This window comes from Belonocnema kinseyi, chromosome 1 (assembly GCF_010883055.1).
Source record: "Belonocnema kinseyi isolate 2016_QV_RU_SX_M_011 chromosome 1, B_treatae_v1, whole genome shotgun sequence".
Taxonomy (NCBI): Eukaryota; Metazoa; Arthropoda; class Insecta; order Hymenoptera; family Cynipidae; genus Belonocnema; species Belonocnema kinseyi.
In genome coordinates this window covers 95400230-95422362 of record NC_046657.1, presented here as the reverse complement: position 1 = coordinate 95422362, position 22133 = coordinate 95400230, and the positions used below count along the sequence as shown (strand labels likewise).

At 30.5% G+C, this 22133-nt stretch overlaps 1 protein-coding gene across 8 annotated transcripts in view; it reads left to right on the top strand.

Moving 5' to 3' along the window:
• The window catches only part of LOC117171702 (nucleosome-remodeling factor subunit NURF301), a 74267-nt gene that overhangs the window by 27153 nt on the left and 24981 nt on the right, over window positions 1-22133 (top strand). For 7 of the 8 annotated variants that reach the window (XM_033359278.1, XM_033359286.1, XM_033359265.1 and 4 more), the window contains 11 exons: window positions 494-2853; window positions 6140-6324; window positions 7700-8024; window positions 8146-8455; window positions 10467-10602; window positions 11243-11523; window positions 13170-13313; window positions 13397-13722; window positions 14298-14549; window positions 14667-14889; window positions 15000-15380. In XM_033359278.1, coding sequence (XP_033215169.1) covers window positions 494-2853; window positions 6140-6324; window positions 7700-8024; window positions 8146-8455; window positions 10467-10602; window positions 11243-11523; window positions 13170-13313; window positions 13397-13722; window positions 14298-14549; window positions 14667-14889; window positions 15000-15380 — 4923 coding nt within the window. The remainder of the gene's footprint in view (window positions 1-493; window positions 2854-6139; window positions 6325-7699; window positions 8025-8145; window positions 8456-10466; window positions 10603-11242; window positions 11524-13169; window positions 13314-13396; window positions 13723-14297; window positions 14550-14666; window positions 14890-14999; window positions 15381-22133) is intronic. The other variant, XM_033359314.1, reaches the window with a different exon arrangement.

Genomic DNA, 22133 nt, shown 5'->3' with positions numbered 1-22133 from the left:
TTTTATGAATGTGTACATAATATATTCACTATCTAAAAAAGTATAACATAAAACTTGAGTTGGAGTACGTATTTCAATTCTGGTAAAGTTTATTTAGACTTGTGATGTTTTTAAACGTATATGATATAGTAAATTTGTTTTCTTGATAAAAAGTTTTAACAAGAAACGCGCTTTATCACTATATACGATAAAAATCCATATGCAAACACTTAATTTCCGGGCAGTTTCTTTTATTTACAAATAGTTTTAAACTATGAAAACAACAGTCAACATTTTGTTAAGCTCAAATTAGAATGCATCTTAAAAATTTGACCTGTTTTCGCGAGTTTTCGACTGGGATGCACCAAAGATGCTAATACCCAATAGAATTATTTCAAATGCAAAATGTTTTCGATTTAACAATTTTGAATTATTATTTTTAATTATTATGTGATTAGTAATCATTTATTCGTGACCAAACACATATGTGTAACCATTAAATATTCAATTACAGCCCTGATTGTGAAGCAAAGAAAAGAGCGCGAAGAGCGCGAGGAGAAAGAAAAAGAAGAGAAACGCGAGAAAGAGCGCCAAGAAGCCGAGGAAATGGTTCGCAGAATCCACGAAGGCACCGACTCACTAGAAGAGCGTCTCGCCGTTGTTTCGGGTCAAAGCGAGGATAAAGAGAAGCAAAATAATCCTGTAGTTTCCGACCAGGTTCCGGAAGTTGTTGGAGAAACGGTCGAAGTCGAGGGTGAGTCGGAACCCACCACCGACCTCACAAAATTAACGAAAACCCCTTCCTCCTCTTCCGAGGATGTCGAAGAGGAAGTCATGGAAACCGAGGACGGCATCAAGGTCAATAAAGACGGGAAGAAGCACTCGATCGTTACAAGATCTAAAACCGGATCTCTCACTCCTCGTACATTTAACATGGACGACCTGAAACGCAAATCCAAAGAGGAGCAGGAAAAACTCGACCGACTTAAAGATGAAGGCGACAGCACTCGACTCACTAGACAAAAGGCTCATCAAATCGCCACCGGAACTCATCTGTTTAAACTTGGCATGGACAATAATTTCAAATCATACGTCAATCAGTACACCACCAATGTCATATCATTGAATAAACCGCAGAGAAATGAAGAAAGGGACAAAAAGCGACATCTTTCACACAAATTTTCCCTAACTCCTCTTTCCGAGTTCAAGTGGATCGGTAGCTTGACCGGTACTCGAGCGCTGCTTGTTTCCACTTTGAGACAGACGATTCTCCAATTGGAAAGCAGCATTCAAGCTCCCTTCATGCACACAAATTGGCCTCTACTTCGAAAACCCTGGACGACTGCAGTTGGCACATGCGTCAATCCTCGAGATTTTGCAAGAGCTTTGATAGTTTTGCAGGCTTGCATCAAACCCGTCGTTTTCGCGAACGTTTGGAATGAACAACTCGGGCATGTGAAACTAAAGAGGGTGACGGCTTTGGAAAGAGAGGAGAAAAAGCGCCTGGACAAGAAGGAGAAAAAGGAAAAAGAGGATGAGGAAGAGAGGAATCGATTAACTTACAACTTTGTCAAGTACACATTGGGCTTGAAGCATCAGATTTGGAAACAGAAAGGAGAAGAGTATCGAGTTCACGGCCAGTGGGGCTGGCTCTGGATTTCTGCGAGTCGGAGATACAAAGCTGCTGTAAATAAGCCGGGATTAAAAGCTGGGCCACAGAAAATCATGGTTCAGATTCGAGACCAGGACGGGATCAAAATTCTAGCGCTAGATCCTCCAACTTACGAGTTTTTGGTGAAGGAGTATTGCAAACCTAAGGAGACGAAGGAAATTGCGGAGGTGAAAGAAGAGGTCAAGGAAGAGATTAAGGAAGAGGAGGTGAAGGAGGAGTCGAAGGTGAAGAGGAGTTTAAGAAATAAGAAGGAACTGAAAGATCAGAAAAAGGATGTAATTGATCCAAAAGAAAAGGAAGAAGAGGATCTAAAAGAAAATGAAACAACTGATCAGAAAGATGTGAAGGAGGAGGAAGTGAAGGATGAGAAGGATGAAAAAATGGAAGTCGACCAGAAGCAAGAGTCGAAAATGAATCTCGCCTTCCTCGCCGGGATGAAAATCGAAAAGGTCTTTGAACCAATTGAAAGTTTCGAGGAGATTGATATAATGAAAGCTTTGACGACGCCAGGCCGTCTTCACTATCCGAAAATAGCCAAGAAATGTCGGATTGACGACTTTTTAGCCAGAAGAACTCATCTGAAGTTACTCGAGGAACGGAGAGTGCTTCAGGCGGAAAAAACGAAGGAAATAAATCAGAAAAATACCCAAGAAGGAGAAGAAGGAGACAATAATGAGGAGAGTGACACTGACGGGACTGAGATGTTCCAGAATATTTTGGCGGGCAAACCAATGAATAAGACACTTTCTCCCTATGCGAGAGAAATGATGACAGTTGTGGGAAAAAGGATTCAGCAGGTGAGGGTGCAGTATGCGAATATTATGAGATTAGGGAAGAGTGGAAGGTGCTATTCGAAGTTCTGCAACATGATGACACAACCGGGGAAGACGGTGCCAGCTGCACAACATTTGACGGCGAGTTGCTACTCGCCGCTTTGTCTGCAAAAGGCGAGATTGAAGAGGGAGTTGCTGATTTTGATGCGGAAAGCAAGCGCTCTGAATAATAATCAACTTCCAACTATCACGAAAACTGGAGAACAGGGTGAGAAAAATGCAGTTAAAGTGGAAGGGGAGGAGAGCAAGGATGCGATCAGGAAGGATTTGGAATCTGCGGTCGCTTTAGCGACTCATTGTTCGGAGGAAGTCAAGGCGGAGAATGTGGAACAGAATGGAGGCAATGCAAAGAAGATCAAGTTGGAAGTGGTGAGTAGTGTTAATTTTTTTTAACGAGGTAATTCAGAATTAAATTCATTGACGTTCTGGCGTCGATCCGTATTTAATTTTATTATGGAACATTAGAATAGAAAGTTTGTTCAACCACCTAGAAATCGGGTAATGTTCGGTTCTTTTTATGGTAAAAGCTTGAATTAGCAGGGTGTGCGACTTGGCCGGGAAACCGGAAATTTAACTATTTTGCTGAAAATCAGTTTTTTTTGTTCGTTAAGAATTACAGGGTGGCCGTTGGACCGGGAATTTGTTAAAACCGGGAAATGACAGTGCATTTTTTTTGACCGGGAATTTTACAAATTTGTAGAAGAAAAATCTGTTTACGTTCGATTTTAACAGTTTTTGAATAACTAGTGGAATTTTAATTTTTTTCAATTATGCTATTATTTAGCTTACAATGCAATTTAAAGAATTTTTAAATGCTTTTTTAAAGACTTGAAAAAATAAAAAATAAAAGGCTTTGATGTTGAAAATTTTGGATAAAAAACATTTTTGTTTAATAAATAAATAGTTTTTTATAAATTTATTTGTATTTTAAGTAATAAAAAGTGAACAAAAACGATTTGACAAAACGATTTTAAACCAGTTCAAAATTGAAGAATTGTCAGATTTTAACGTTAAAACTTGAACTGTTTCATGTTGAAAGTCTTAGTCATTAAACAAATGTCAACCTGTGACTGAAAGTTTATAAACTATTTTCAACTTAAAAATAACTTCATAATAATATATTCTTAATTAAAGATTTTATTACATTAAAAATATTGTTTCAGTCTGAAATATTCAATTTTTAACCCATGCAATTTTAAATTTTAAATTAAAAAACAGACTAATTATTGAATATTTAGCAATATTTGAATTTTTATTTAAGACAGGTAAATTGAAACCAAATATTTAAAAGTAAAGAATCTTTAACTGAATTATTTGACATAGAAAGCCTGGAAACGTTAAATTTTCGAAGAGCCTTTAAACTTTGAACGTTACTATTTTAATAGTTGTATTTGACAAATGCTTAATTTGTAAGTGAAATTTTGTAATTTTGATGTATAATTTATAAATGAACATTTGTAGAAAAAATTTGAGTATTTCAAGAGATATTTAGGAGTTTTAAAAAGATTAAAAATTATCATGCAAACTTAAATCTTTGAAAAACTTTTTAAATATTCTCTTAAAATAATTTTTCAAAATGAAAAGTTATTTTAAATTTTCCTAGGAATCTTAAGAAAATGTTTTTATTCTTTTGAAGCCTTTAAAAATTTTTGAAAAGAATGTAATTTTTTTGTTTAAAGTCTTCGAAAATCTACATTTTGTTTTATATTAGGCTATCATTTCAAGTTTTGCATGAAGTTTGAATCTTTTCAAAACTTCTACGCCTAAAAATAAATGTTCAATTGTTATTTATACATCGAAATTGCGAAGAAATTTTCTAAAATTTGCAGGATTTTTTGAAAATTGTAGAAAAAATTCAATTTATTTTGACAGATATTTAGAATTTCTGAAAAAATTTCCAAAATAATTTTTAATTTAAAACCAATTTAAAACAACTTCTAAATTTCTCAAGGTTTTGATATAAAATTTGGTAGCTTTCCAAGGATATTTAAACTATTATAAAGAAAATAATTGAATTTCTAATTTAAGAAGTGTTCAGTTAAAATTTTATAGATTTTTCAATATTTGATATTTTTAGCTTAAAATTTCTTAAAATTATATAATTTTGAAAATTTTAAAGTTCATTGATGATTTTTTAATTTAGAGCATTGAAAATGATAACGTGGATTTATATTATTTTATATTGAAAAATGTTAGTGCCTTCAATTTTATACGCGTACATTATTAGGCATTTGAATACAACATTTTTCCATTAAAAACTTTTAAATTTTAATTTTAAAAGTTCAAAATTGAACAGTTCAACTTTGAGTGCTTTCATTTAAAGATCAGTTTTTATTACCTCAAGTTGAAAATTTTTTAGCTTTAGTGTTCCATTTTTTAAATTTCATTGACCGTGAAAAATGTTTGCGAACCGAGAAATGACCGGGAATTTATTTCGTCGATTAAAACGGTTACCCGGAATTAGATTTTTAACCGAAAATTTAACCATTATATTTTTAGTTGAAAATGTATTTTTTTAAATGAAAATTCAACTATTGGGTTGACTATTGGTACATTTAAAAAAATGTTTTCGAATGTCCATTTTTGTTTGAAAATGTAAGAAGTTTTTAAAGTTACTTTTTTGGAGGAAAGTAATTTTTTGACTGAAAATTTAATTTATTCCAATTGTATATTTTTATAGTTCAAGTTCAAAATACATATAATTGATTGAATATTATTTTTTAGACTTGAATTTAATTACATAAGTTTTGATAAACAATTGATCCTTTATAGAACAAATTAATTTTTTGGTAAAAATTCCACTATTTCAGTTGAAGATTCATCATTTTAGTTGAAAATTCATCACTTACGTTCAAAATTGAACTATTTTCTTGAAAATCTATTATTTGTGGTTGCAAATCAATTTTTTCAACTAAAAGTCGAAATTTTGTTTAAAATTTACTTAAAAATTAATTTATTGAACAATTTTTTGCTCTGTTGTGTCCGGCTATTGGATCGATCAGATGAAAAATCATTGAAATTAGTTGTTCTTTTTTTTGCGGAGAAATATGTCCTCTTTCACATAATGCCTTTTTATGGGCCATTTCCAGGTTAACATTTGAATGTTGAATATTGTTAGGAAAACTTGTTTGAGACAGAAAATATAATGTAAAATTTGAAGTACTGCTCATTTATACTTGCTTCCAGGGTATTTGGGCTTAATTTTATCAAAATGTAGCCTAGAATCAAGAATGTAGCTAAAACCGAGCCCAATGAACATTTAAATTTACATTTTATTATTATTTAAAAAACATTTTATTAATATTGATCAGCATACAAATTTAACACTTCATTTTGTAATTGATATCCTGGCCAAATTTTGTATTTAATTCCAAATTTCAGAAAAAAATTATGGAAATAGCTTTAACTAGCTTTCCCAGTAGCCGGACTACTTTAAAGGATGTTTAGAGTGAACATCATACATTAAAATAAATGTTTGCGTTTTTAGCGGCAAGTATGTATATATTACTTTTAGTTGAATGGGAAAGTTTAAAAACTTATACTGGAAAAACCGGGGAATGACCGGGAATTTAAAATCGGCAACCTGATCAGTTTAAAAAAACAACTGGCATTTCAATTACTAAAATCGAAACCGTCTTTTTACTGTTAATTTTAGAAAGATGAGGTGAAAGCAGAGAAATCAGAAATGACCGTTACTACCACAAGCAGCGTTGTGACAACAACAGTAACTACAACAACTAGTCAGACTGTAAAATCGGTTGATGGCATTGTCAAAAAAGTGGAGGAGAGTTCGGAAAATGCGATAGACGTAACTTCAGTTATTGCCGAAACGAAAACCAGGTAAGAAAGAGATCATTTTTGTAATATTAGTTATAGACTTGAATATAAAATATTTGTATGACAAGGCCAAGTGCACTTAATAAAAAAGTAATATCTACATTTTTTAGAAATAATTAATAGAAAAACCCATCCAATACTTTGAGTTTGAAGTATTCAATTTGTAAAGTTTTCGTATGTAAATTTTTTTTAATATTGCAGGCTTTAATTTGAACATTTTTATTTTTCAAGCCCATAATTTTAATAGTATATTTTAAATTTAAAAAGTTACAAAAAAAATAACACAGTAAAATTTGTAATGCTGGGAGAAATTCAAATCAAACAAGTTTAACTTGAAAACGCGGTATTAAAAGTTTTAGTTGATGATGTTAAAACAGTTTAAAATGTAGCAATATCATTTAACAATGTTTGACTCTAGGAAATGTCTTAATAATTTATGAATTTTTAATATAAATTCTTCAAAATTCTACAATTTAAAATTATAACTTTACAATTGAAACTAAAATTACTGCATTTTGAAAATTAAATTTAAAAAAAATAATTTAATTTCACTTTTCTAATTACGAAAATTTTTAATTTTATACAAAGTGTCGAATATTTCAATTAAAAATACTTCATAGTTTAAATTGATCAGCTTTGTGTTTCTGATTTGAAATTATTTCATTTTAAACGATCTAAGAATAATTCAGTTGTTTAAAAGCTTACAATTAAAAATTCTTCAACTTTGAACAGTGAAAATAACATTGAATTTAAAATGTATGCATTTTTTAAGCTTCGTGCTTGTAAATTTAAATTTAAAAATGTTTTATTTTTTATTTCAAAAGCTTTCAGTTTGAAAGAAAATTTAGATTGTCTTTGTTTGACGATTCGAATTATAATTTTTATTTAATTTTGAAAGCTACTGTCTTCAAATTGAATGTTTTATTTTTGAAACGTATCTAGTTTTTAAGCATTTAGAATGCAAATTTTAGAAATTAGAAGGCTTCCAATTTGTAACTTTACATTATTGACTGCTTGAATTTAAGATTGCTGATTTTTAAATTTAACTTTAAATGTAAAATTTTAAATGCTTTTCATTTATGAAAATTTTTGTTGTTAATGCTTTAATTTTTTATACTTCAGCTTTGAATAGTTCAAATAACTAATTTTTAAGCTTTGAATATTTATATTTTTTGAACTTTAAGAACGTAAAACATCTTTGTAAATCTAGACATGACCAGAAATTGTTTTCTTCGATTTGAGAGTGCCAATCTGAAAACTATTCCTTTACTTTGAAATTTCAAATCGAAAAAATGAATTTTGGTAAATCAAATATCGAAATTGAATTATTTGTAATATAGGAACCTTATATACAAATTAAAAAATGCCTTTTTCGCAGTAATAAGACAGGATCTATGACGGTGGTAATAAATCGTAGAGGAAGAACGCTACAGCGAACTGTAGTTGAAAAGGAACTAAACCCAGATGGGACAGAAAAAGTTTATGCAACAAAATCCTCCCAGGGTAAAGTTTACTTGAAGAAAATCTCGATTTCCATCGCGGACCGAAGGAAAAAGAGAACTCCAGTGAAATATCCGCTGTGCTCAACTTTCTCCACGAAGACTAAACACCGTAGTATTCTTCTGCTCCCGCAGCACGAGTTGAGAAAACTGTCGAGACTTGGAGGACGAACTCCGGTTTTGGGATTCAATCACTCTGCAAAGGTTTGTTTGTCTGTCTTTTATATTTATATTTAAAATTATAAATAAGAAGGGTAGTTTGCATTTCCGAACCATTTTTAAAATTTCTTAATTCATTAAATTTTGTATTTATTTCTCCTTTCAGGCAAACATGTCGGTGTGGCCTTATCCTTGTCCTAGGCCCTTGTTCAAAACCTGCTGGCTTTATCGTACCGTGGGATTAAAATCATTGGCCTCAGCGGCTCTTCAGTTGCGAATTTTATGGGCGTGTCTTCGATGGGACGACATGGCTGCGAAGCCTCTTTCCACCGACGGAAAACATCAAATTACAACCGATACGGAAATCATGTCGCTCGAAATTTTAAAACATCGACAAGTTGGACAATTTATGGACAAGACTCAATATTTACGAAGAAAAGTTGTTATTCCGCTTGAACTTCCCAAACAAGTCCGAGGTAAGATTCAATCTAATCACGAATATTTGTTTTTATAGCAAATTTAAAAAATTGTTTTGATGACTTATTAATTTTATAAGAATTTTAATATTTATTTCATCTATTTTTGTTTAATTATTCACATTTTTAATTGGTTAATTTTTAATATTCTTCGAATTTTAATTTCGTTTTACAGTTTTCAACAGTTCAAAATAGAATTTTCACCATTTTTCAATAGTGTAATTGTCAAAGGTTATATTTTAAACTATTGAAAATTGAAGAAAATTAAAAGTTGAATTTGCAAACAGTTAAAAATTTACGTTTTTCTTCCTTTTTACGTTTTCTTATATTTTTAATACACTGACATAATCCAAAATTGTTCAAAGATTCTAAATCGTATTTAAATTACAATTATTTTGGTTTAAAAATACCAATTTTCGATTTAAAACGCCAATGTACACACAAAAATTATCTTTTTTTTTTATTTAATCATTTTTTACTAATAGTAGAGATTTCTGATGTAAAACACCAACATAAAAAAAAATAGTTAAAAAGTTGTGAATCTTTAAAATCTAATATAAAAAAAATCCGACGAAAAATACTGACATAATCCATAATTGTTAAAAGATTCTAAATCTTTGTCATATTATAATACTTTTTGTTAGAAAATACCAATTTTTTATTTAAAACGCTAATGTAATTAAAAATTTTTAAAGCATGAACCTTCAAAATCTAATAATTTATGATTAAAAATACACACTTCCGATGTAAAGCACTAAAAAATTGAGATCTTGTTGAGCTCACGTTGTTTAAAAATTATAATTTTCGACGAAAAACACTAACACAATCTTAAATTTTTAAACATTTTAAGTCCTCGAAACTTTATGATTTTAGTTTTGAAATTTTTTTAATACTGTTTTGCAGCGAAAAACACTAAAATAAAACATATATATTTTCCATAATTTATTAGATAAATTGAACGTTATAATTTAACCGTTCAAGAGTTTTAAAAAGTACAAATATTTCTCATTTCTCATAAGGTTTCCTATGATTTTTCTTATTAATAGGGATTATTTGCGGTTTAATTTTCAAAATATCAATTTTGAGATATAAAAAAAACTTGAAGTAATAAAAAGTCAATCAGGTCTTCAACATCCATCATAGCGAGATTTTCAAGATATTTCGTTACACCACTTTTTGTAGATAGAAAACAAATCAATTTTAAGTAGTAAATTTTTGAAGTTTTTCTAATATAAAATTTTCACATTTTTATGCTATACAATTGGTTAATTTCTGTATTTTAATCACTTGCAATTTTAAATTGTATAGTTTTGAATGTTTTTATTTGAAATTAGTCAATTTTAAACATACGCCACCAAAAAATAGAACTGGCAAGTTTTATATTTTCATGATTTCGCTTTATCAAACAAAGAAGTCTTCCTTAATTGAAATTTTACTGTGTGAAACCTCAAATACTTCGATTTCTAGAATTCATAATTATTACATTCTTTCTCATTGAACTGTCAGCGTTTTAATTTGGAACATTTGACACATTTTTATTTTTATTTCTTGAGTTTTGTGTGCACTCTATATTTAAATACATTTAATAGAAACCTCAAAATATGTTTTACTAACGATTTTTTCGCCATCCTCCTGTGTTTACACGAAATTAGATATCGAGTTGAAAATTTTGTTTGTTAAGTGAAAGGAACTAAGGAATGATTATTGCTACATATTTACAGTTGCAAAAAAAAAATGTTTTGAAATTTTATTTTGTAATTATAAACCTTTCTTATTGCTGTTTATTTAATTTCCGAAATGTTCATATCGATACCTCATTTAGTGTGGAGAGGATGAGGACAACAAAATTTTTGGTAAGTCGAAAGTGAAACGCAAGATTTCCTGCCTTCGTTTCGAAAGTTACAAACAGTTAATTCATAATAAATTTCAATGTTTTACATAATTTCGAAAAAAATGTTTTATTTATTTACACCTGAATATTTTATTTGGATTACATTATCTTTTTCTGCAGAGGTGACTTCTATACGAAGCGGATTAAGGAAACGAAAACGACCTGAATCTCCACACAGCACAGAACCTCAAGTTTCCGAGGAATGGGTCGATGAAGACAAATTAGAACTCTGGGAAATTAAACAATACGGTGACAGGTATGATGATTTAAGTTTTGTATGTTTCAATTTTTGTTTGATTTTTAAATTGTATACTTGTAATTCGAGTACGAAATTCTTTTTCGTATTCGACATCTCCGATCTGGGTGATCTATTTTTTTGTGCTTTTAAAATACATGTTTCATATAACTTTCCTTGTTTATTTATGTTTCTTCTAGGCATGATTCGAATTTGAAAATTCGGCAGCTAATAAATACTGTAAAATTTGGAAATGTTGAAACTTGAATGCAAATGAATTGTGAAGAGTCCAGATTTTATAACTTTCAAAATAATCCACTTTTAAATATTATTTTATTAAACAATCAGAAGGCTTTTCAACAGCTGGAAATAGAAAACTTGAAAGCTTTTCAATATCTTTATGTTTGCACAGTCGTTCTACACTCTTGTCCTTCATTAATTCATTTTCACACTTGCTTTTAAATCATCAATTCCTCTATTTTTTCGCTTTTCTGTAGTTGGAATGGAATTTTATTCAATTTCATTAGATTTTGATCAATGTCGTTCGATTTAATTGGAATGACAAGAGCGAGTACACTGGTGTGTACAGAATCCTCTCCTCGCATAACATAACAATCACTCGATACTAACCCTCCGCTTGGCGTGTGTGTGTCCATTCTAGGTTAGAGAAGGCTAATGCCCAGATTATTACTAGGAGCCGATCCGGTGTGCCACAATCAGTGGTGGTTGGTAATAGAGGAACCGCTTCCGCCACCGCTGGCGCGGATCAGCTCGTTAGTGGAAAACAAACTCCAGAGGAGATTAAAGAGAAAATGGAACAGCAACTTAGAATGCAGAGAGCTGCTCATCAACAGAAAAGGGCTCTTGAGACTCTTAAGAGTCCTGCAATTGGAAACTCCTCTGTCAATCAACTTGTCAAGGTCACGTCAAATTCGAATCAAGGTGGGAGCTCCACAATCTTTATTTTATTCTAAAGCGACTAAATGCGACTATTCGACTTTTTTTTATTTTTGTCGTTATTCGATACTTGTTTCAGTTAATAAAGTTTGAAATAGAGTCATTTCAAAGTGACGGCTTGGTCGAAAAATGACAGTGATTCAAACATTTAACTTGATATCACATGAAATTGTGCAATTTTCAATGCGTTGTTTGAAATTCTTTTGATTTTTAAAAGTTCAGTTGATAACATTTTCAAGTACATATGAAATCATTTAGTTTACAATGCGTCATTTTAAAGTCCTTTCTTTGTAGCAGTTTTTATTTTTAAGTCCTGATTTCTAATTTTTAATTTTCAAATTTAAAAATATTCTGGTTGAATGATTTTCTCACTAAAGTTTTTTTTAGACGTGAACAAGTAAAAATCAAAATACTTTAAAACTCAACAAATTTTATAGTAAAACTTTGCAAGTCGATTAACTGTAAACATAAATTAAAGCATTATAACTTGAACCTCAATATTTAAAATTCAATAATAATTGACTATAAAAAACTGCTAAATAATTTTTGAGGATGAATGTTGCAAAAAGTAGCTTGTGTAGTAAGGTGGTTCTTATTTATACATGGTGACATTTTTTTTAGAATTTCTCTGCTCTCACCCCGCAAGTTTTTTTCGAATGTCCAAAAAAAATTTCCTTGTGAGCGAAATCGTTTAATATTTAGTGGTCGTGCAAAAACAATGAAGTTGCCCATTGATTTAACACGAGAAAAAGTTCGTTTTTTTTTGTAAATCTAATCATTACCGTGATGATATGTTACAAATAATTCCGTATTTTAGTGAAATATGAAAACCACCGACAGAAGCAGAATGTAGAATTCTCAAAAATAAGTATTCAAGTCTCAAATTTTACTTTTAAATCTTGCCATAAAAAATCGACCATGTTTATTTAGCCGGATACAAACTAAACTATATAGAATTTAAATTAAAGTTTGAGGCTAAAATTTTTTTTGCTAAAAATACAAATTACTTTTTGTCATTAATTTAAATTATATTGGGCATTTGAACTATTTTAATTTGAGTTTAAAACAATTAACGAGCGTAATTTCTAACGACCTATGTATATCCAACTTTTAAAAATAGATTATTTATTAGTAGAAATCATTAATTTAATTTTTGGAAAAACGACACAAGATATGATAAAACGTTTCAACAGCAAAATTTGTCACTTAGGACAAAAGTCCCGGACCGATGTACAGAAATCAATCAAACATGCATTTAATATAATAGAGCGGGAGGAGCTTTAACGAAAGAGAATTCACAGTCACCAAATTGCAGTTGTCAAAAATACCACAATGCCATAATTGTTAAAAACCTTTTTAGTTGAAAATAAATATTCAAAATGGAAATTCTTGATGTGAAAATTATGCTCTGTTTTCTAAAGAAATCAAATTTTGATTATTTAAGTGTCTGGTGATTCTGTTTTTTTTTTTTTTAAATTCCATGTGACTAATGCGACTTTTTGAAAGCATTCTAGTCGATTCGAGGCCTGAATTACTACGGGCTAAGTTTTTTTAATTTTAATTTTCTTAGAAGAGTTTACTGCTTTCGAATAATTCTTAATTTGATTCCTTTTCATTTATATAATCTTTAGACGGATCGATTAAGGTTGTTACCAAAGTTGCTATACCCGCGACTCCGAATACAAGCCAAGGAAAATCGCAACTTACTTCCTTGTTGACGACGCCGTCGCAAAATAAAACTTTCATCGGCACGAGGCGAATCTACATGACGAAGAGTAAGTTTGAAATGATGATTAAAAAATTATTTTACCGTAGAAGGATCATTTTAATGACAAATATTAATCTTCTCGTACTTTAGCACCGGACGGTAATACGCGTGTCATTTCTGGACCGACGAGCATTTTACCAAAGACCCAACAGCCACAGACCCCAAATCAACAACAGTCTTTAATCAAAGTCGCAAGCCAACCTGGAACTCCAAACGCATCGCAAAGCCAGCAGCGAGTGCAAATTTTGCGAGGACCCGATGGTAAATTGCAAGTTCGAGGTTTGATGCCTGGTCAACAATTGGTCCAAATGCCAGATGGAAAATTGCATGTTCTTAATACAAATCAGTCGCCTCAAATTTCGACACAAAGTCCACAAATTTCGGGAACAAACACACCGACATCTTCTACAGTTCAGGTAATTTGTTTGCATCTGTTAAATTTTATATTGTGTGATTCAAGGATTGCATAACCGAGAGAAGACAATTTGTATAAATCCAAACGGGGTAGTTGTATAAATTTTAGATAATATATTTTTTAAATACTGCCTACAATTCTCAAAAGTTTATACCGAAGAGTAGTTCCAAAGGCTAATATATAGAAAAATTAATTGGAAAGAGTTCACTTTAATTCAAATAAAAAATCCTTCACATTAATAAGAATTCAAAATAATGAAGAAATTAAAGTTTTCAAAAAAACTAATACCTAGTAGTTATTCAAACATAAATCATCCTTTAAATTGGCAAATATTTTTTCAATTCAGACAACTCAAATTCAAAATGCTTTAAACTTTTGAAAACCCCTGAAAAAGGCCTGAAACTTGAAAATTAAAATTCGATAACAATCGTAGTATAAGAAATTGGTTTCAAAAATGATTACAAATTTTCATCAAATGAGAACAAAATCTCCAAATAGCACTTATATAAATTTTGACGATTTTTAAATGGCTTCATTTTGGAATGCAGCTAGAATTTAATTGTTGTATATTTTCAGATTGGGCCCAAGACTCCAAATACGTCGAAAATTGCCTCCACAGTTTCAGGAACACCTGTGAAAATAGCACCATCGAAAACGGTAGTTATTCAGCACACGCAGCAAGGAGACGTGATAGAACAGAACCAAGCTTCTCAAAAGCTGGTTCCAACTACTGTTCAAAGAAAGTCTGTTGCTGCTAGTGGAACGGCGACGCCTCAGAAAAATACGATCTTGGTTACAAGTAGTGGACAAATAGTTCAGGGATCTCAGGTATTAAATATTATTTTTATTTGACAGCTTATTATTAAACTTAATACATTATTACCAATATTAATGAATATGTTATGAAGTGAATTAAATTTACTTAAAGATTTTCATTTACAATAGGTTATGCCAACTGGCAATCAAGTCATCAACACAGGTCAAATTGTTGTTAACAATCCGGCTCTGGCGCAACAATTAGCTTCAGGAAAAGCGCAACTTGCAACGATAGGAGGTCATCAAGTTATTATCCGCAGCACTCCAACTGGAAATCAAATCTTGCATTTGAATTCCCCAAATAGCGGAATTATTGTTAAGAATGCTGTGACGCCTGTTAAAACACAAAAAGGTTAGCGTCTTTGATAATATAAAATGATTAATGGAAGTCCCGATAAAAATTGGACAATCGTTGTGGCTGGCGAAGTATCTCTTTAATATAAATATATATTTCTAATTCAGTTGCAGCACCTGCGGTGCAAAAGTCTCCGGTGTCGACCCCTGCCGAACAAGTCGGAACTCCAACGAACAACATCGTACCAAATACACCAGCAGCAACTACAACTCCAACTGCAACTCCAACGACAACTCCAACTGCAACGCCAGTGACAACTCCGATTGTAACTACGGCCGCGACAACACCGGGAACTCCAACTCCAGGAAGTATAGAGGCTTCGTTGCTGGCTGATCAACCGCCAGGAACTATAATAAAGTGTGTGACTGCACAAGTGATTCAAACAACCCAAGGGCCCAGAATTGTTCTTACTGGACTTCAAGGGGCCGACTTCACGCCCCAGCAACTCTCAATGGTTCAGCAACAAGTGAAGCAACAACTTTTGAAAGGTTAGTTGCTTCTTTTTTTCAAATGCTAAAGCTTAAAGATTTCATTGAAAGAAGCTCTTGGCTTTAAACTGTTGACAGGAGACAGTTATAAACGAATTAAATATTAGATGATTCAAATGGTAGAGGACATTAAGAATGGGGTTAGGGGGGGGGGTTGTTTCTTAATATATATATTTTAGCGTCCAAAACTAAAGAATTTTTAATTTTAAGTATAAAAAAACTAAACTTTAAGGTAAAGAATTTAAATTATATTTCTTAGTCCCCCTTCTCACACCCTTTACGCTTATTTTACTTTAATGTAAACTGAACATTCAAAATGAAACAATTAAGATTTTTAAAAAATGCAATAACATCGACTGAAAGATACTCATAAATGAAGTATTTTGCAATACAGACTTTAGAAACGAAGAATTTTGAACCTAGAGTATTTAAGAGTAGATAATTTAGGGTGGCCTCTTAACCAGGAAAGCGGGAATTTTATGTGACCGGGAAAAAGCGAGAAATAACAGTGAATTTATTTTTTACAGGAAATTTTACGAATGTTTAGAAAAAGATCGTCCTACTTTGATTTCGACCGTTTTTAAAAATATTTAATTAAATTTTTATCTTTTCAATTATGGTCTCATTAAGTTTGGAATGCGTAATTCGAAAATTTTTTTATTAAAAAATTTTCAGTTTTAATTTTGAAGCGTATATTTTAATTTAAAGAATTTTTAGATGCAGTCTTAAAAGACTTAAACAATTAAAGTTAGAAACGTTTAAAATCAAAAAAATGTTATAACCAATTTTTAGTTGATCAACTGTAAATATAAATTAATTAATGGTTTTTAAAATTGAACTGTACTTTCAGTTTTAAAAAGTGAGAATTGATTTTACAAGACGATTCGGAATCAGTTCACAATTTTAGAACATCCAGATTTTAACGTAAAAAATTTGAAATTTTTATTTAAGAAAAAGAACAATTATTTAATGCTTCGAAATATCTGACTGTTAATGTAAAATCAGTAATTATAAATTAAATATTCAAAGCTAAAGAAAAACAAACTTCGAACATTACAATTTTAATTTTTCATTAAAAAAAAAAAATTTAATTCAAATTGTTGAATTTTAATGTATAAATAACAATTGAACACCTATTATTCTTAGAAAAAAATTCGAGTTAGTTGGATATATATATATAGAATTTAAAAAACATTCAAAAATCAATAAAAAATTTATAGTGATTTTAAATAATTTAAACGAATTTTCTACGGCTACTGACAAAATCCCGCTATTCGTACAAAAATGTCGGTGCAAATAGTTCACGGCCTAATTTAAAATCAAATATACATTTTCGCAGATTTCAAACAAAAAATTTAGAAGCTTTTTAAGAAGTTTCAAAGGCTTCAAAAGAAGAAAAAACATTTTATAAGAAAATTAACAATTATTTTTAATTTTGAAAATTTTTTTAAAGATAATATTTAGAAAGATTTAGAATGTGGGACATTTCAAGGAAATTTTTTTAATTTGGCAGCTCTAAAAAAAAATTAGGGCTAATTCGAATCATTTTAAAAGATGCTTAGAAGTTCTGAAAATTTTTTTAAAAATAATTTAAAATTTGACAAAAAGGTTAAGCAACATGTAGATGTTTCAAGATTTTGAAATAAAGTTTTGAAGCATTTCCAGAATTTTTTAACTATTTCAAATTAAAATAATTTAGCTTTTAATTTAAGAAATGTTTAGTTTATAAAAAAAATGTATCGTTCCATTTTTAATGCTTTCAGCTAAAAACTATTTAAAATGATATAATTTTGAAAATTTTTTCATTCATTGATTGATTCTTCAATTTAGAGCATTGAAAATGGTAACATGGATTTACATTTTTGGAAACTTTAATTTTAAAAGTTTAAAATTCAAGAGTTCCAATTTGAATAGTTTAATTAGGAGTTTTTATTTAAACGGAAAAATGTTTAGCTTTAGAGTTCGATTTTTTAAATTTCATTGACCGTAAAAAAAGTTTGCGAACCGGGAAAAAACTGCGAAATGGCTTAGAATTTTTTCATTTTTTAAATAAAACGGCCACTCTATAATTTCAATTTGAAATAATTATAATTCGAAGTAGCAGCCTTAAAGATTAAATAAAGTATAAATTTTACATATATATTACATAATTGTATCACAAGTCAATTTGGAACGCTTTTGATTAAACATTTTTTTAATTACAAAAACTTTTAATTCTAAATTACACACCTAATCAATGTGTAACGTTTTAAATTAAACACGGTATAATATTAGAGGCCTTTAATTTTAAATTTTACTCTTTCGAATTATTTTAATTTGTAATTCAATCATTTCTAACATATTTCAATATACGTCTGTCAAACTTTGAAAGTTTTAAATTAAACATTGATTAAATTTTGATTTGTCCTATTTTCATACTTTTAATAGTATTTATGACATTTATTTCTAAATTTTTAAAATATTAAAAATTGTAGAAAGCTTTTGGGTCACAAAAACTTTTATTTCCAAATTATTAATTATTTTAATTCTAAACTGAATTATTCTATTTTATTCAGTGGACCAAGAAACGAACTGTAGAGCACGATGTATCTGTTTATTTAATTTAAAACGGAATATTTAAAAACATATCCTTAAAAAAGTCAAATTGTATAACAGAGTTGCACAAAAAGGCTTTAAAACAAGTATGTTTCCAAAAATCATACTTATTTTTTGTTTTTATGCCTTTTATGTTTTTAAATATTCCTTTCTAAATTCTATTCTGATATTATTTTTATTTTTTTAATTGTTCAATCATGAGCTTTTCCAATTTTAATTGTTCATTTTCTAACTATCGTTTTTCAATATCCCATAAAAGTTTAAATTTTAATTTGTTAAAACCAGTGTTTCGAACCAAAAATTGTGTTGCCTGTCCAATATAAAATAGTTCACTTTTAAACAGGGACTAGGAGCGAAGCGTCGTTCGCCCCTTTCTCTTCTCTCCGCAGTCCTCGAGTAGAGTGACTTAACTTGGTGTCACGAGTTCGGTTGTGGGGAGAAGAGAAGTGATCTCGGGGAGTCTCCTATCGGAATGGTTGAGCAACTTGTGGCCAGCTGCTGTGGTGCTCGACTCTGCTTACGCGAAGGAAAGGGAAACAGGGTGAACCTCGAAGCCTTGCAATGCGCAACGCGAAACTTAAAGGCGCGCTTCTTGGTTGCCGAGAGAACTCGCCGCGAGCTTCGCGAGCCTTGCCCAGAACAGGCTTAGCCAGGGGCGGAGTTTGGGCCCTCGAAACTAAGTTTTTCCATTATTCGATTAACTTTTCCCCCACTCTTTGCCTATACATAAATCCGAAGCCCCTGTCGGAAAAAAATCGAAGCCCCTCCCCAAAAAAAATCCTGGCTATGTCGCTGGCTGCGGAAATTGCACAATAATTTGTTTAAACATTTTATTCCAAGTTACCAGTATCTTTGTACTGACATGGAATAATGAAGAACGTCCATCATTAAAGAAAATTTAATAATTTTCTATTAAACCCTTTCATTTTTAAATAATATATCCTTCACTTCTGAATAAGCATTTCAACTTTCTACCAAATTAGTTTAATTTTAAACCAAAAATATAAATTACTAACACAAAAGTAAATCAAAATTTAATCAATTTAAATTAGATTAAAATCCAATTTAAAACTCCTATTTAACGTCCAATAATCAAATTGATGCAAACTCCTGTTAAAAAAATTAAAAAACCAGAATCCAAGGACCAAATTTGGACAGCAGCGAACAAACAAAAACAAAAAATCCTATTGTAATCTGAAAATAAAACAACAAAATTTGCAGACAAAAATAAAAAAGAGGAAAGAAAATGAAAAGGCAGTGTAACACGTCCCCTTCCTTCTCTTTTTTCCTTTCAATGTTATTTTATTGTTATTTGATGATAATAAAAATAAAATAGACAAAAAAAAGAGAAGGAATGGGATGTGGTTGTCTGCCTTCTCATTTTTCCTTCCTCTTTTTTATTTTTGCCTAAATTTTTTTTATTGGTTTTTTTCAGATTACAATAGGCTTTTTTGTTTTTTTTTTCTGTTCGTTGTTATCCAAATTTATTTCTTGGATTCTTGTTTTTTAACAGGAGTTTGCATCAAAAAAGTTAATTTTAATCCGACAAAAACGAATTTTGCAACAAAACAATTACATTTACAAGCAAAGTGATGATTCTCTAATGAAGAAGATTTATTTTCTAGAAACAAATTAGTTTAATTTTTCATATAATTAAGTTGTGAACGTTCATGTGAATGGAATAAAAAAATTATTTTTCTAATTTTTGTTTAACAGTAAGGGTGGTCCTTGCACATCACCCTTTATTCAAACCTACCTTGTTAAAGTTTGATTGTCGATATTTAACCAAATAAAAAGTCCTAAATCCTCTTTTATAACCCCACGAATTATGGAGTCGGTGGGATTGTTTAGCAAGACTCCTAAAAACCACCATTACTATATCCACACCTGCAATGTCAACAATTACCAGTTTGATTGTCGATATTTGAAAATATACAAACATAAAAAATCCGCTTCTTTTATCCTATGAATGCTGGATTCAGTGAGAATGTTTGGCAGGACCCCTAAAAACCACCCTTACCATATTTACACCTACAATGTTCAAAATTACAAGTTTGATTGTCGATATTTAAAAATATAAAAACATCAAAAATCCTCTTTTTACATTCTCATTCATACTGTGATGGTATTAGCTTTCATGCGCAAAAAATGACTTTCGCGAATTTAATCAAATGTCCACGTGCGCTAAACAGCCATTTCTGATAACAATTCAAAAATTTTAAGCTTTTCCAATATTTTTGAGACAGCTTTTTTTAAAAATTCAAAATTCTATCGACAGTTATTTATAGCACACAAAATATGTACAATTTATCCCTATGGCTTGTTAAGATAAAATCAAAATTACAGAAGTTATAGGATTTTCAAAATCCAAAAAACCAAACGAAAATGGACATTTGAAGTCAAAAAAGCGTGATATGAAAAAACGTGAAAAAGAGAAAAACGTTATTTTTCCAAGGTTCTACATTATTCTTTTATTAGCTCTTTGAATTTTGCTTTAAAAAATCGGAAATTCAAATGTTGATCACAAAAAAAAAATTAATTGCATTCTCATCCATAATGAGAAGGTATTAGTTTTATGCAAAAAATGTCTGCCTGTCCGGCGTGATCGTTGTTGATGCAATTTTAGATAACAACTAAATAAGTTAAAACAAAGAAAAATACGAAAAGAGATAGATCGACAAAAATTTTGCAACTAAAACAGATCTACAAATTTGTCATGAATCACTTTTTTTTATAGGATGAGTAGTTTTTGTTTTCTTCATGAAAAACAAAATTGAGAAGCAAAATATTAAATTGTGTGCAAACGATACAAGCTACGAGAATAAATGAGACAACATTTATTCCACGAACAAGGATTTACAAATTTTTTAAGAATATTTTTATTTTATTGACATGAAGCCTAATTTTTCTTTAATCGTAAAAAAAAAATATTAAACATAATGAATCTCCGTATAAACAAGGCAATAAGAATCAGTATGTTTTAATTTCCATGCATATTATACATTGTAATGATATCAATTTATTGGAATGTTACATGTTTTAGCTTAGCTAAGAATATAATTTAATGCAAAATAAGAAACGAGTATTAAAGTAAACACGATAAATACAATTTGCACTTTATTTTGGAATGGCTTAATAAGCAATCCCAGGCAGACTTACATACAAATTTATTATATTTGATATAAAAGTGTTGAGCATAATGAAGAAAAGGTTTTCTTGTAGACAAAATGGAGTTGGTTTTCACGAATCGAACAAAATGTAAGAAAAGTTACTTTTCTCTTCTCTTCACCCGAGTCGAAATTTAGGCCCTACTTTGAAGCCGTATCTCCTACCTTCGTAGGGGCTGAAATCTGTAAAGTAAGTTCTAAATAAGCCGAAATCGGCCGTTTTTCCACGTTTAGCGTCAAAGTAGGGTCTGCATTTAAAATAAATTAGACCCTCTTTAAAAGCCCAAACTACTACTTTAGGACTTGTGGTATCAAATCATTCTCTCTGTAAGCTCACATAAATATGGATGAATATAAACAAGTTTTGTTATTTATCAGAAAAAAATAAAATAATATCAAGTGATATAAATGTCAAGGATATTCGCAGTTATTTTTTTATACATATTGTTAATAAAATTTGTTAATTATGAGTCTAAAGCATAGTGTACTGAAAAATCCACATGTACTAAGAAACGAACCCGAGATCGCACGCACGCATTGAGTATTTACTAACCGATTCAGCTATAACGGAACACGTTAGAATGTATTTTCCGACATCGACACGGTTCCGAATCAATCCCAACCTGCGGTATTGGTTTTAGATCGTGTGTCCGTTTTCGCTCGACTCTACTTTGGTTCGGGAAGTCGATATATCGGCTCGAGATCGGGTCGGGTTTTCGATTTTCTTTCGACAAATGTGCTCTTCTCACTTGAACCTAGCGGAGAGGGAAATTCGTCAATGGGTTGACGTCCCTCCTTCCCCCTGACTCCACCAAGCCCTGGTTAAACCGGTTATGGCTAGAGTGAAAATCCTGACGTATATTTTCCCGGTAGATAGTTGGAAGATTTGTACTTTCAATTTTCATTCAATTTATAAATGTTTTTAATGAAAAATAATATATTTTTTAGTATGTAGCAATATTGCACTGTTTATTTAAAAGCAGCAAATATA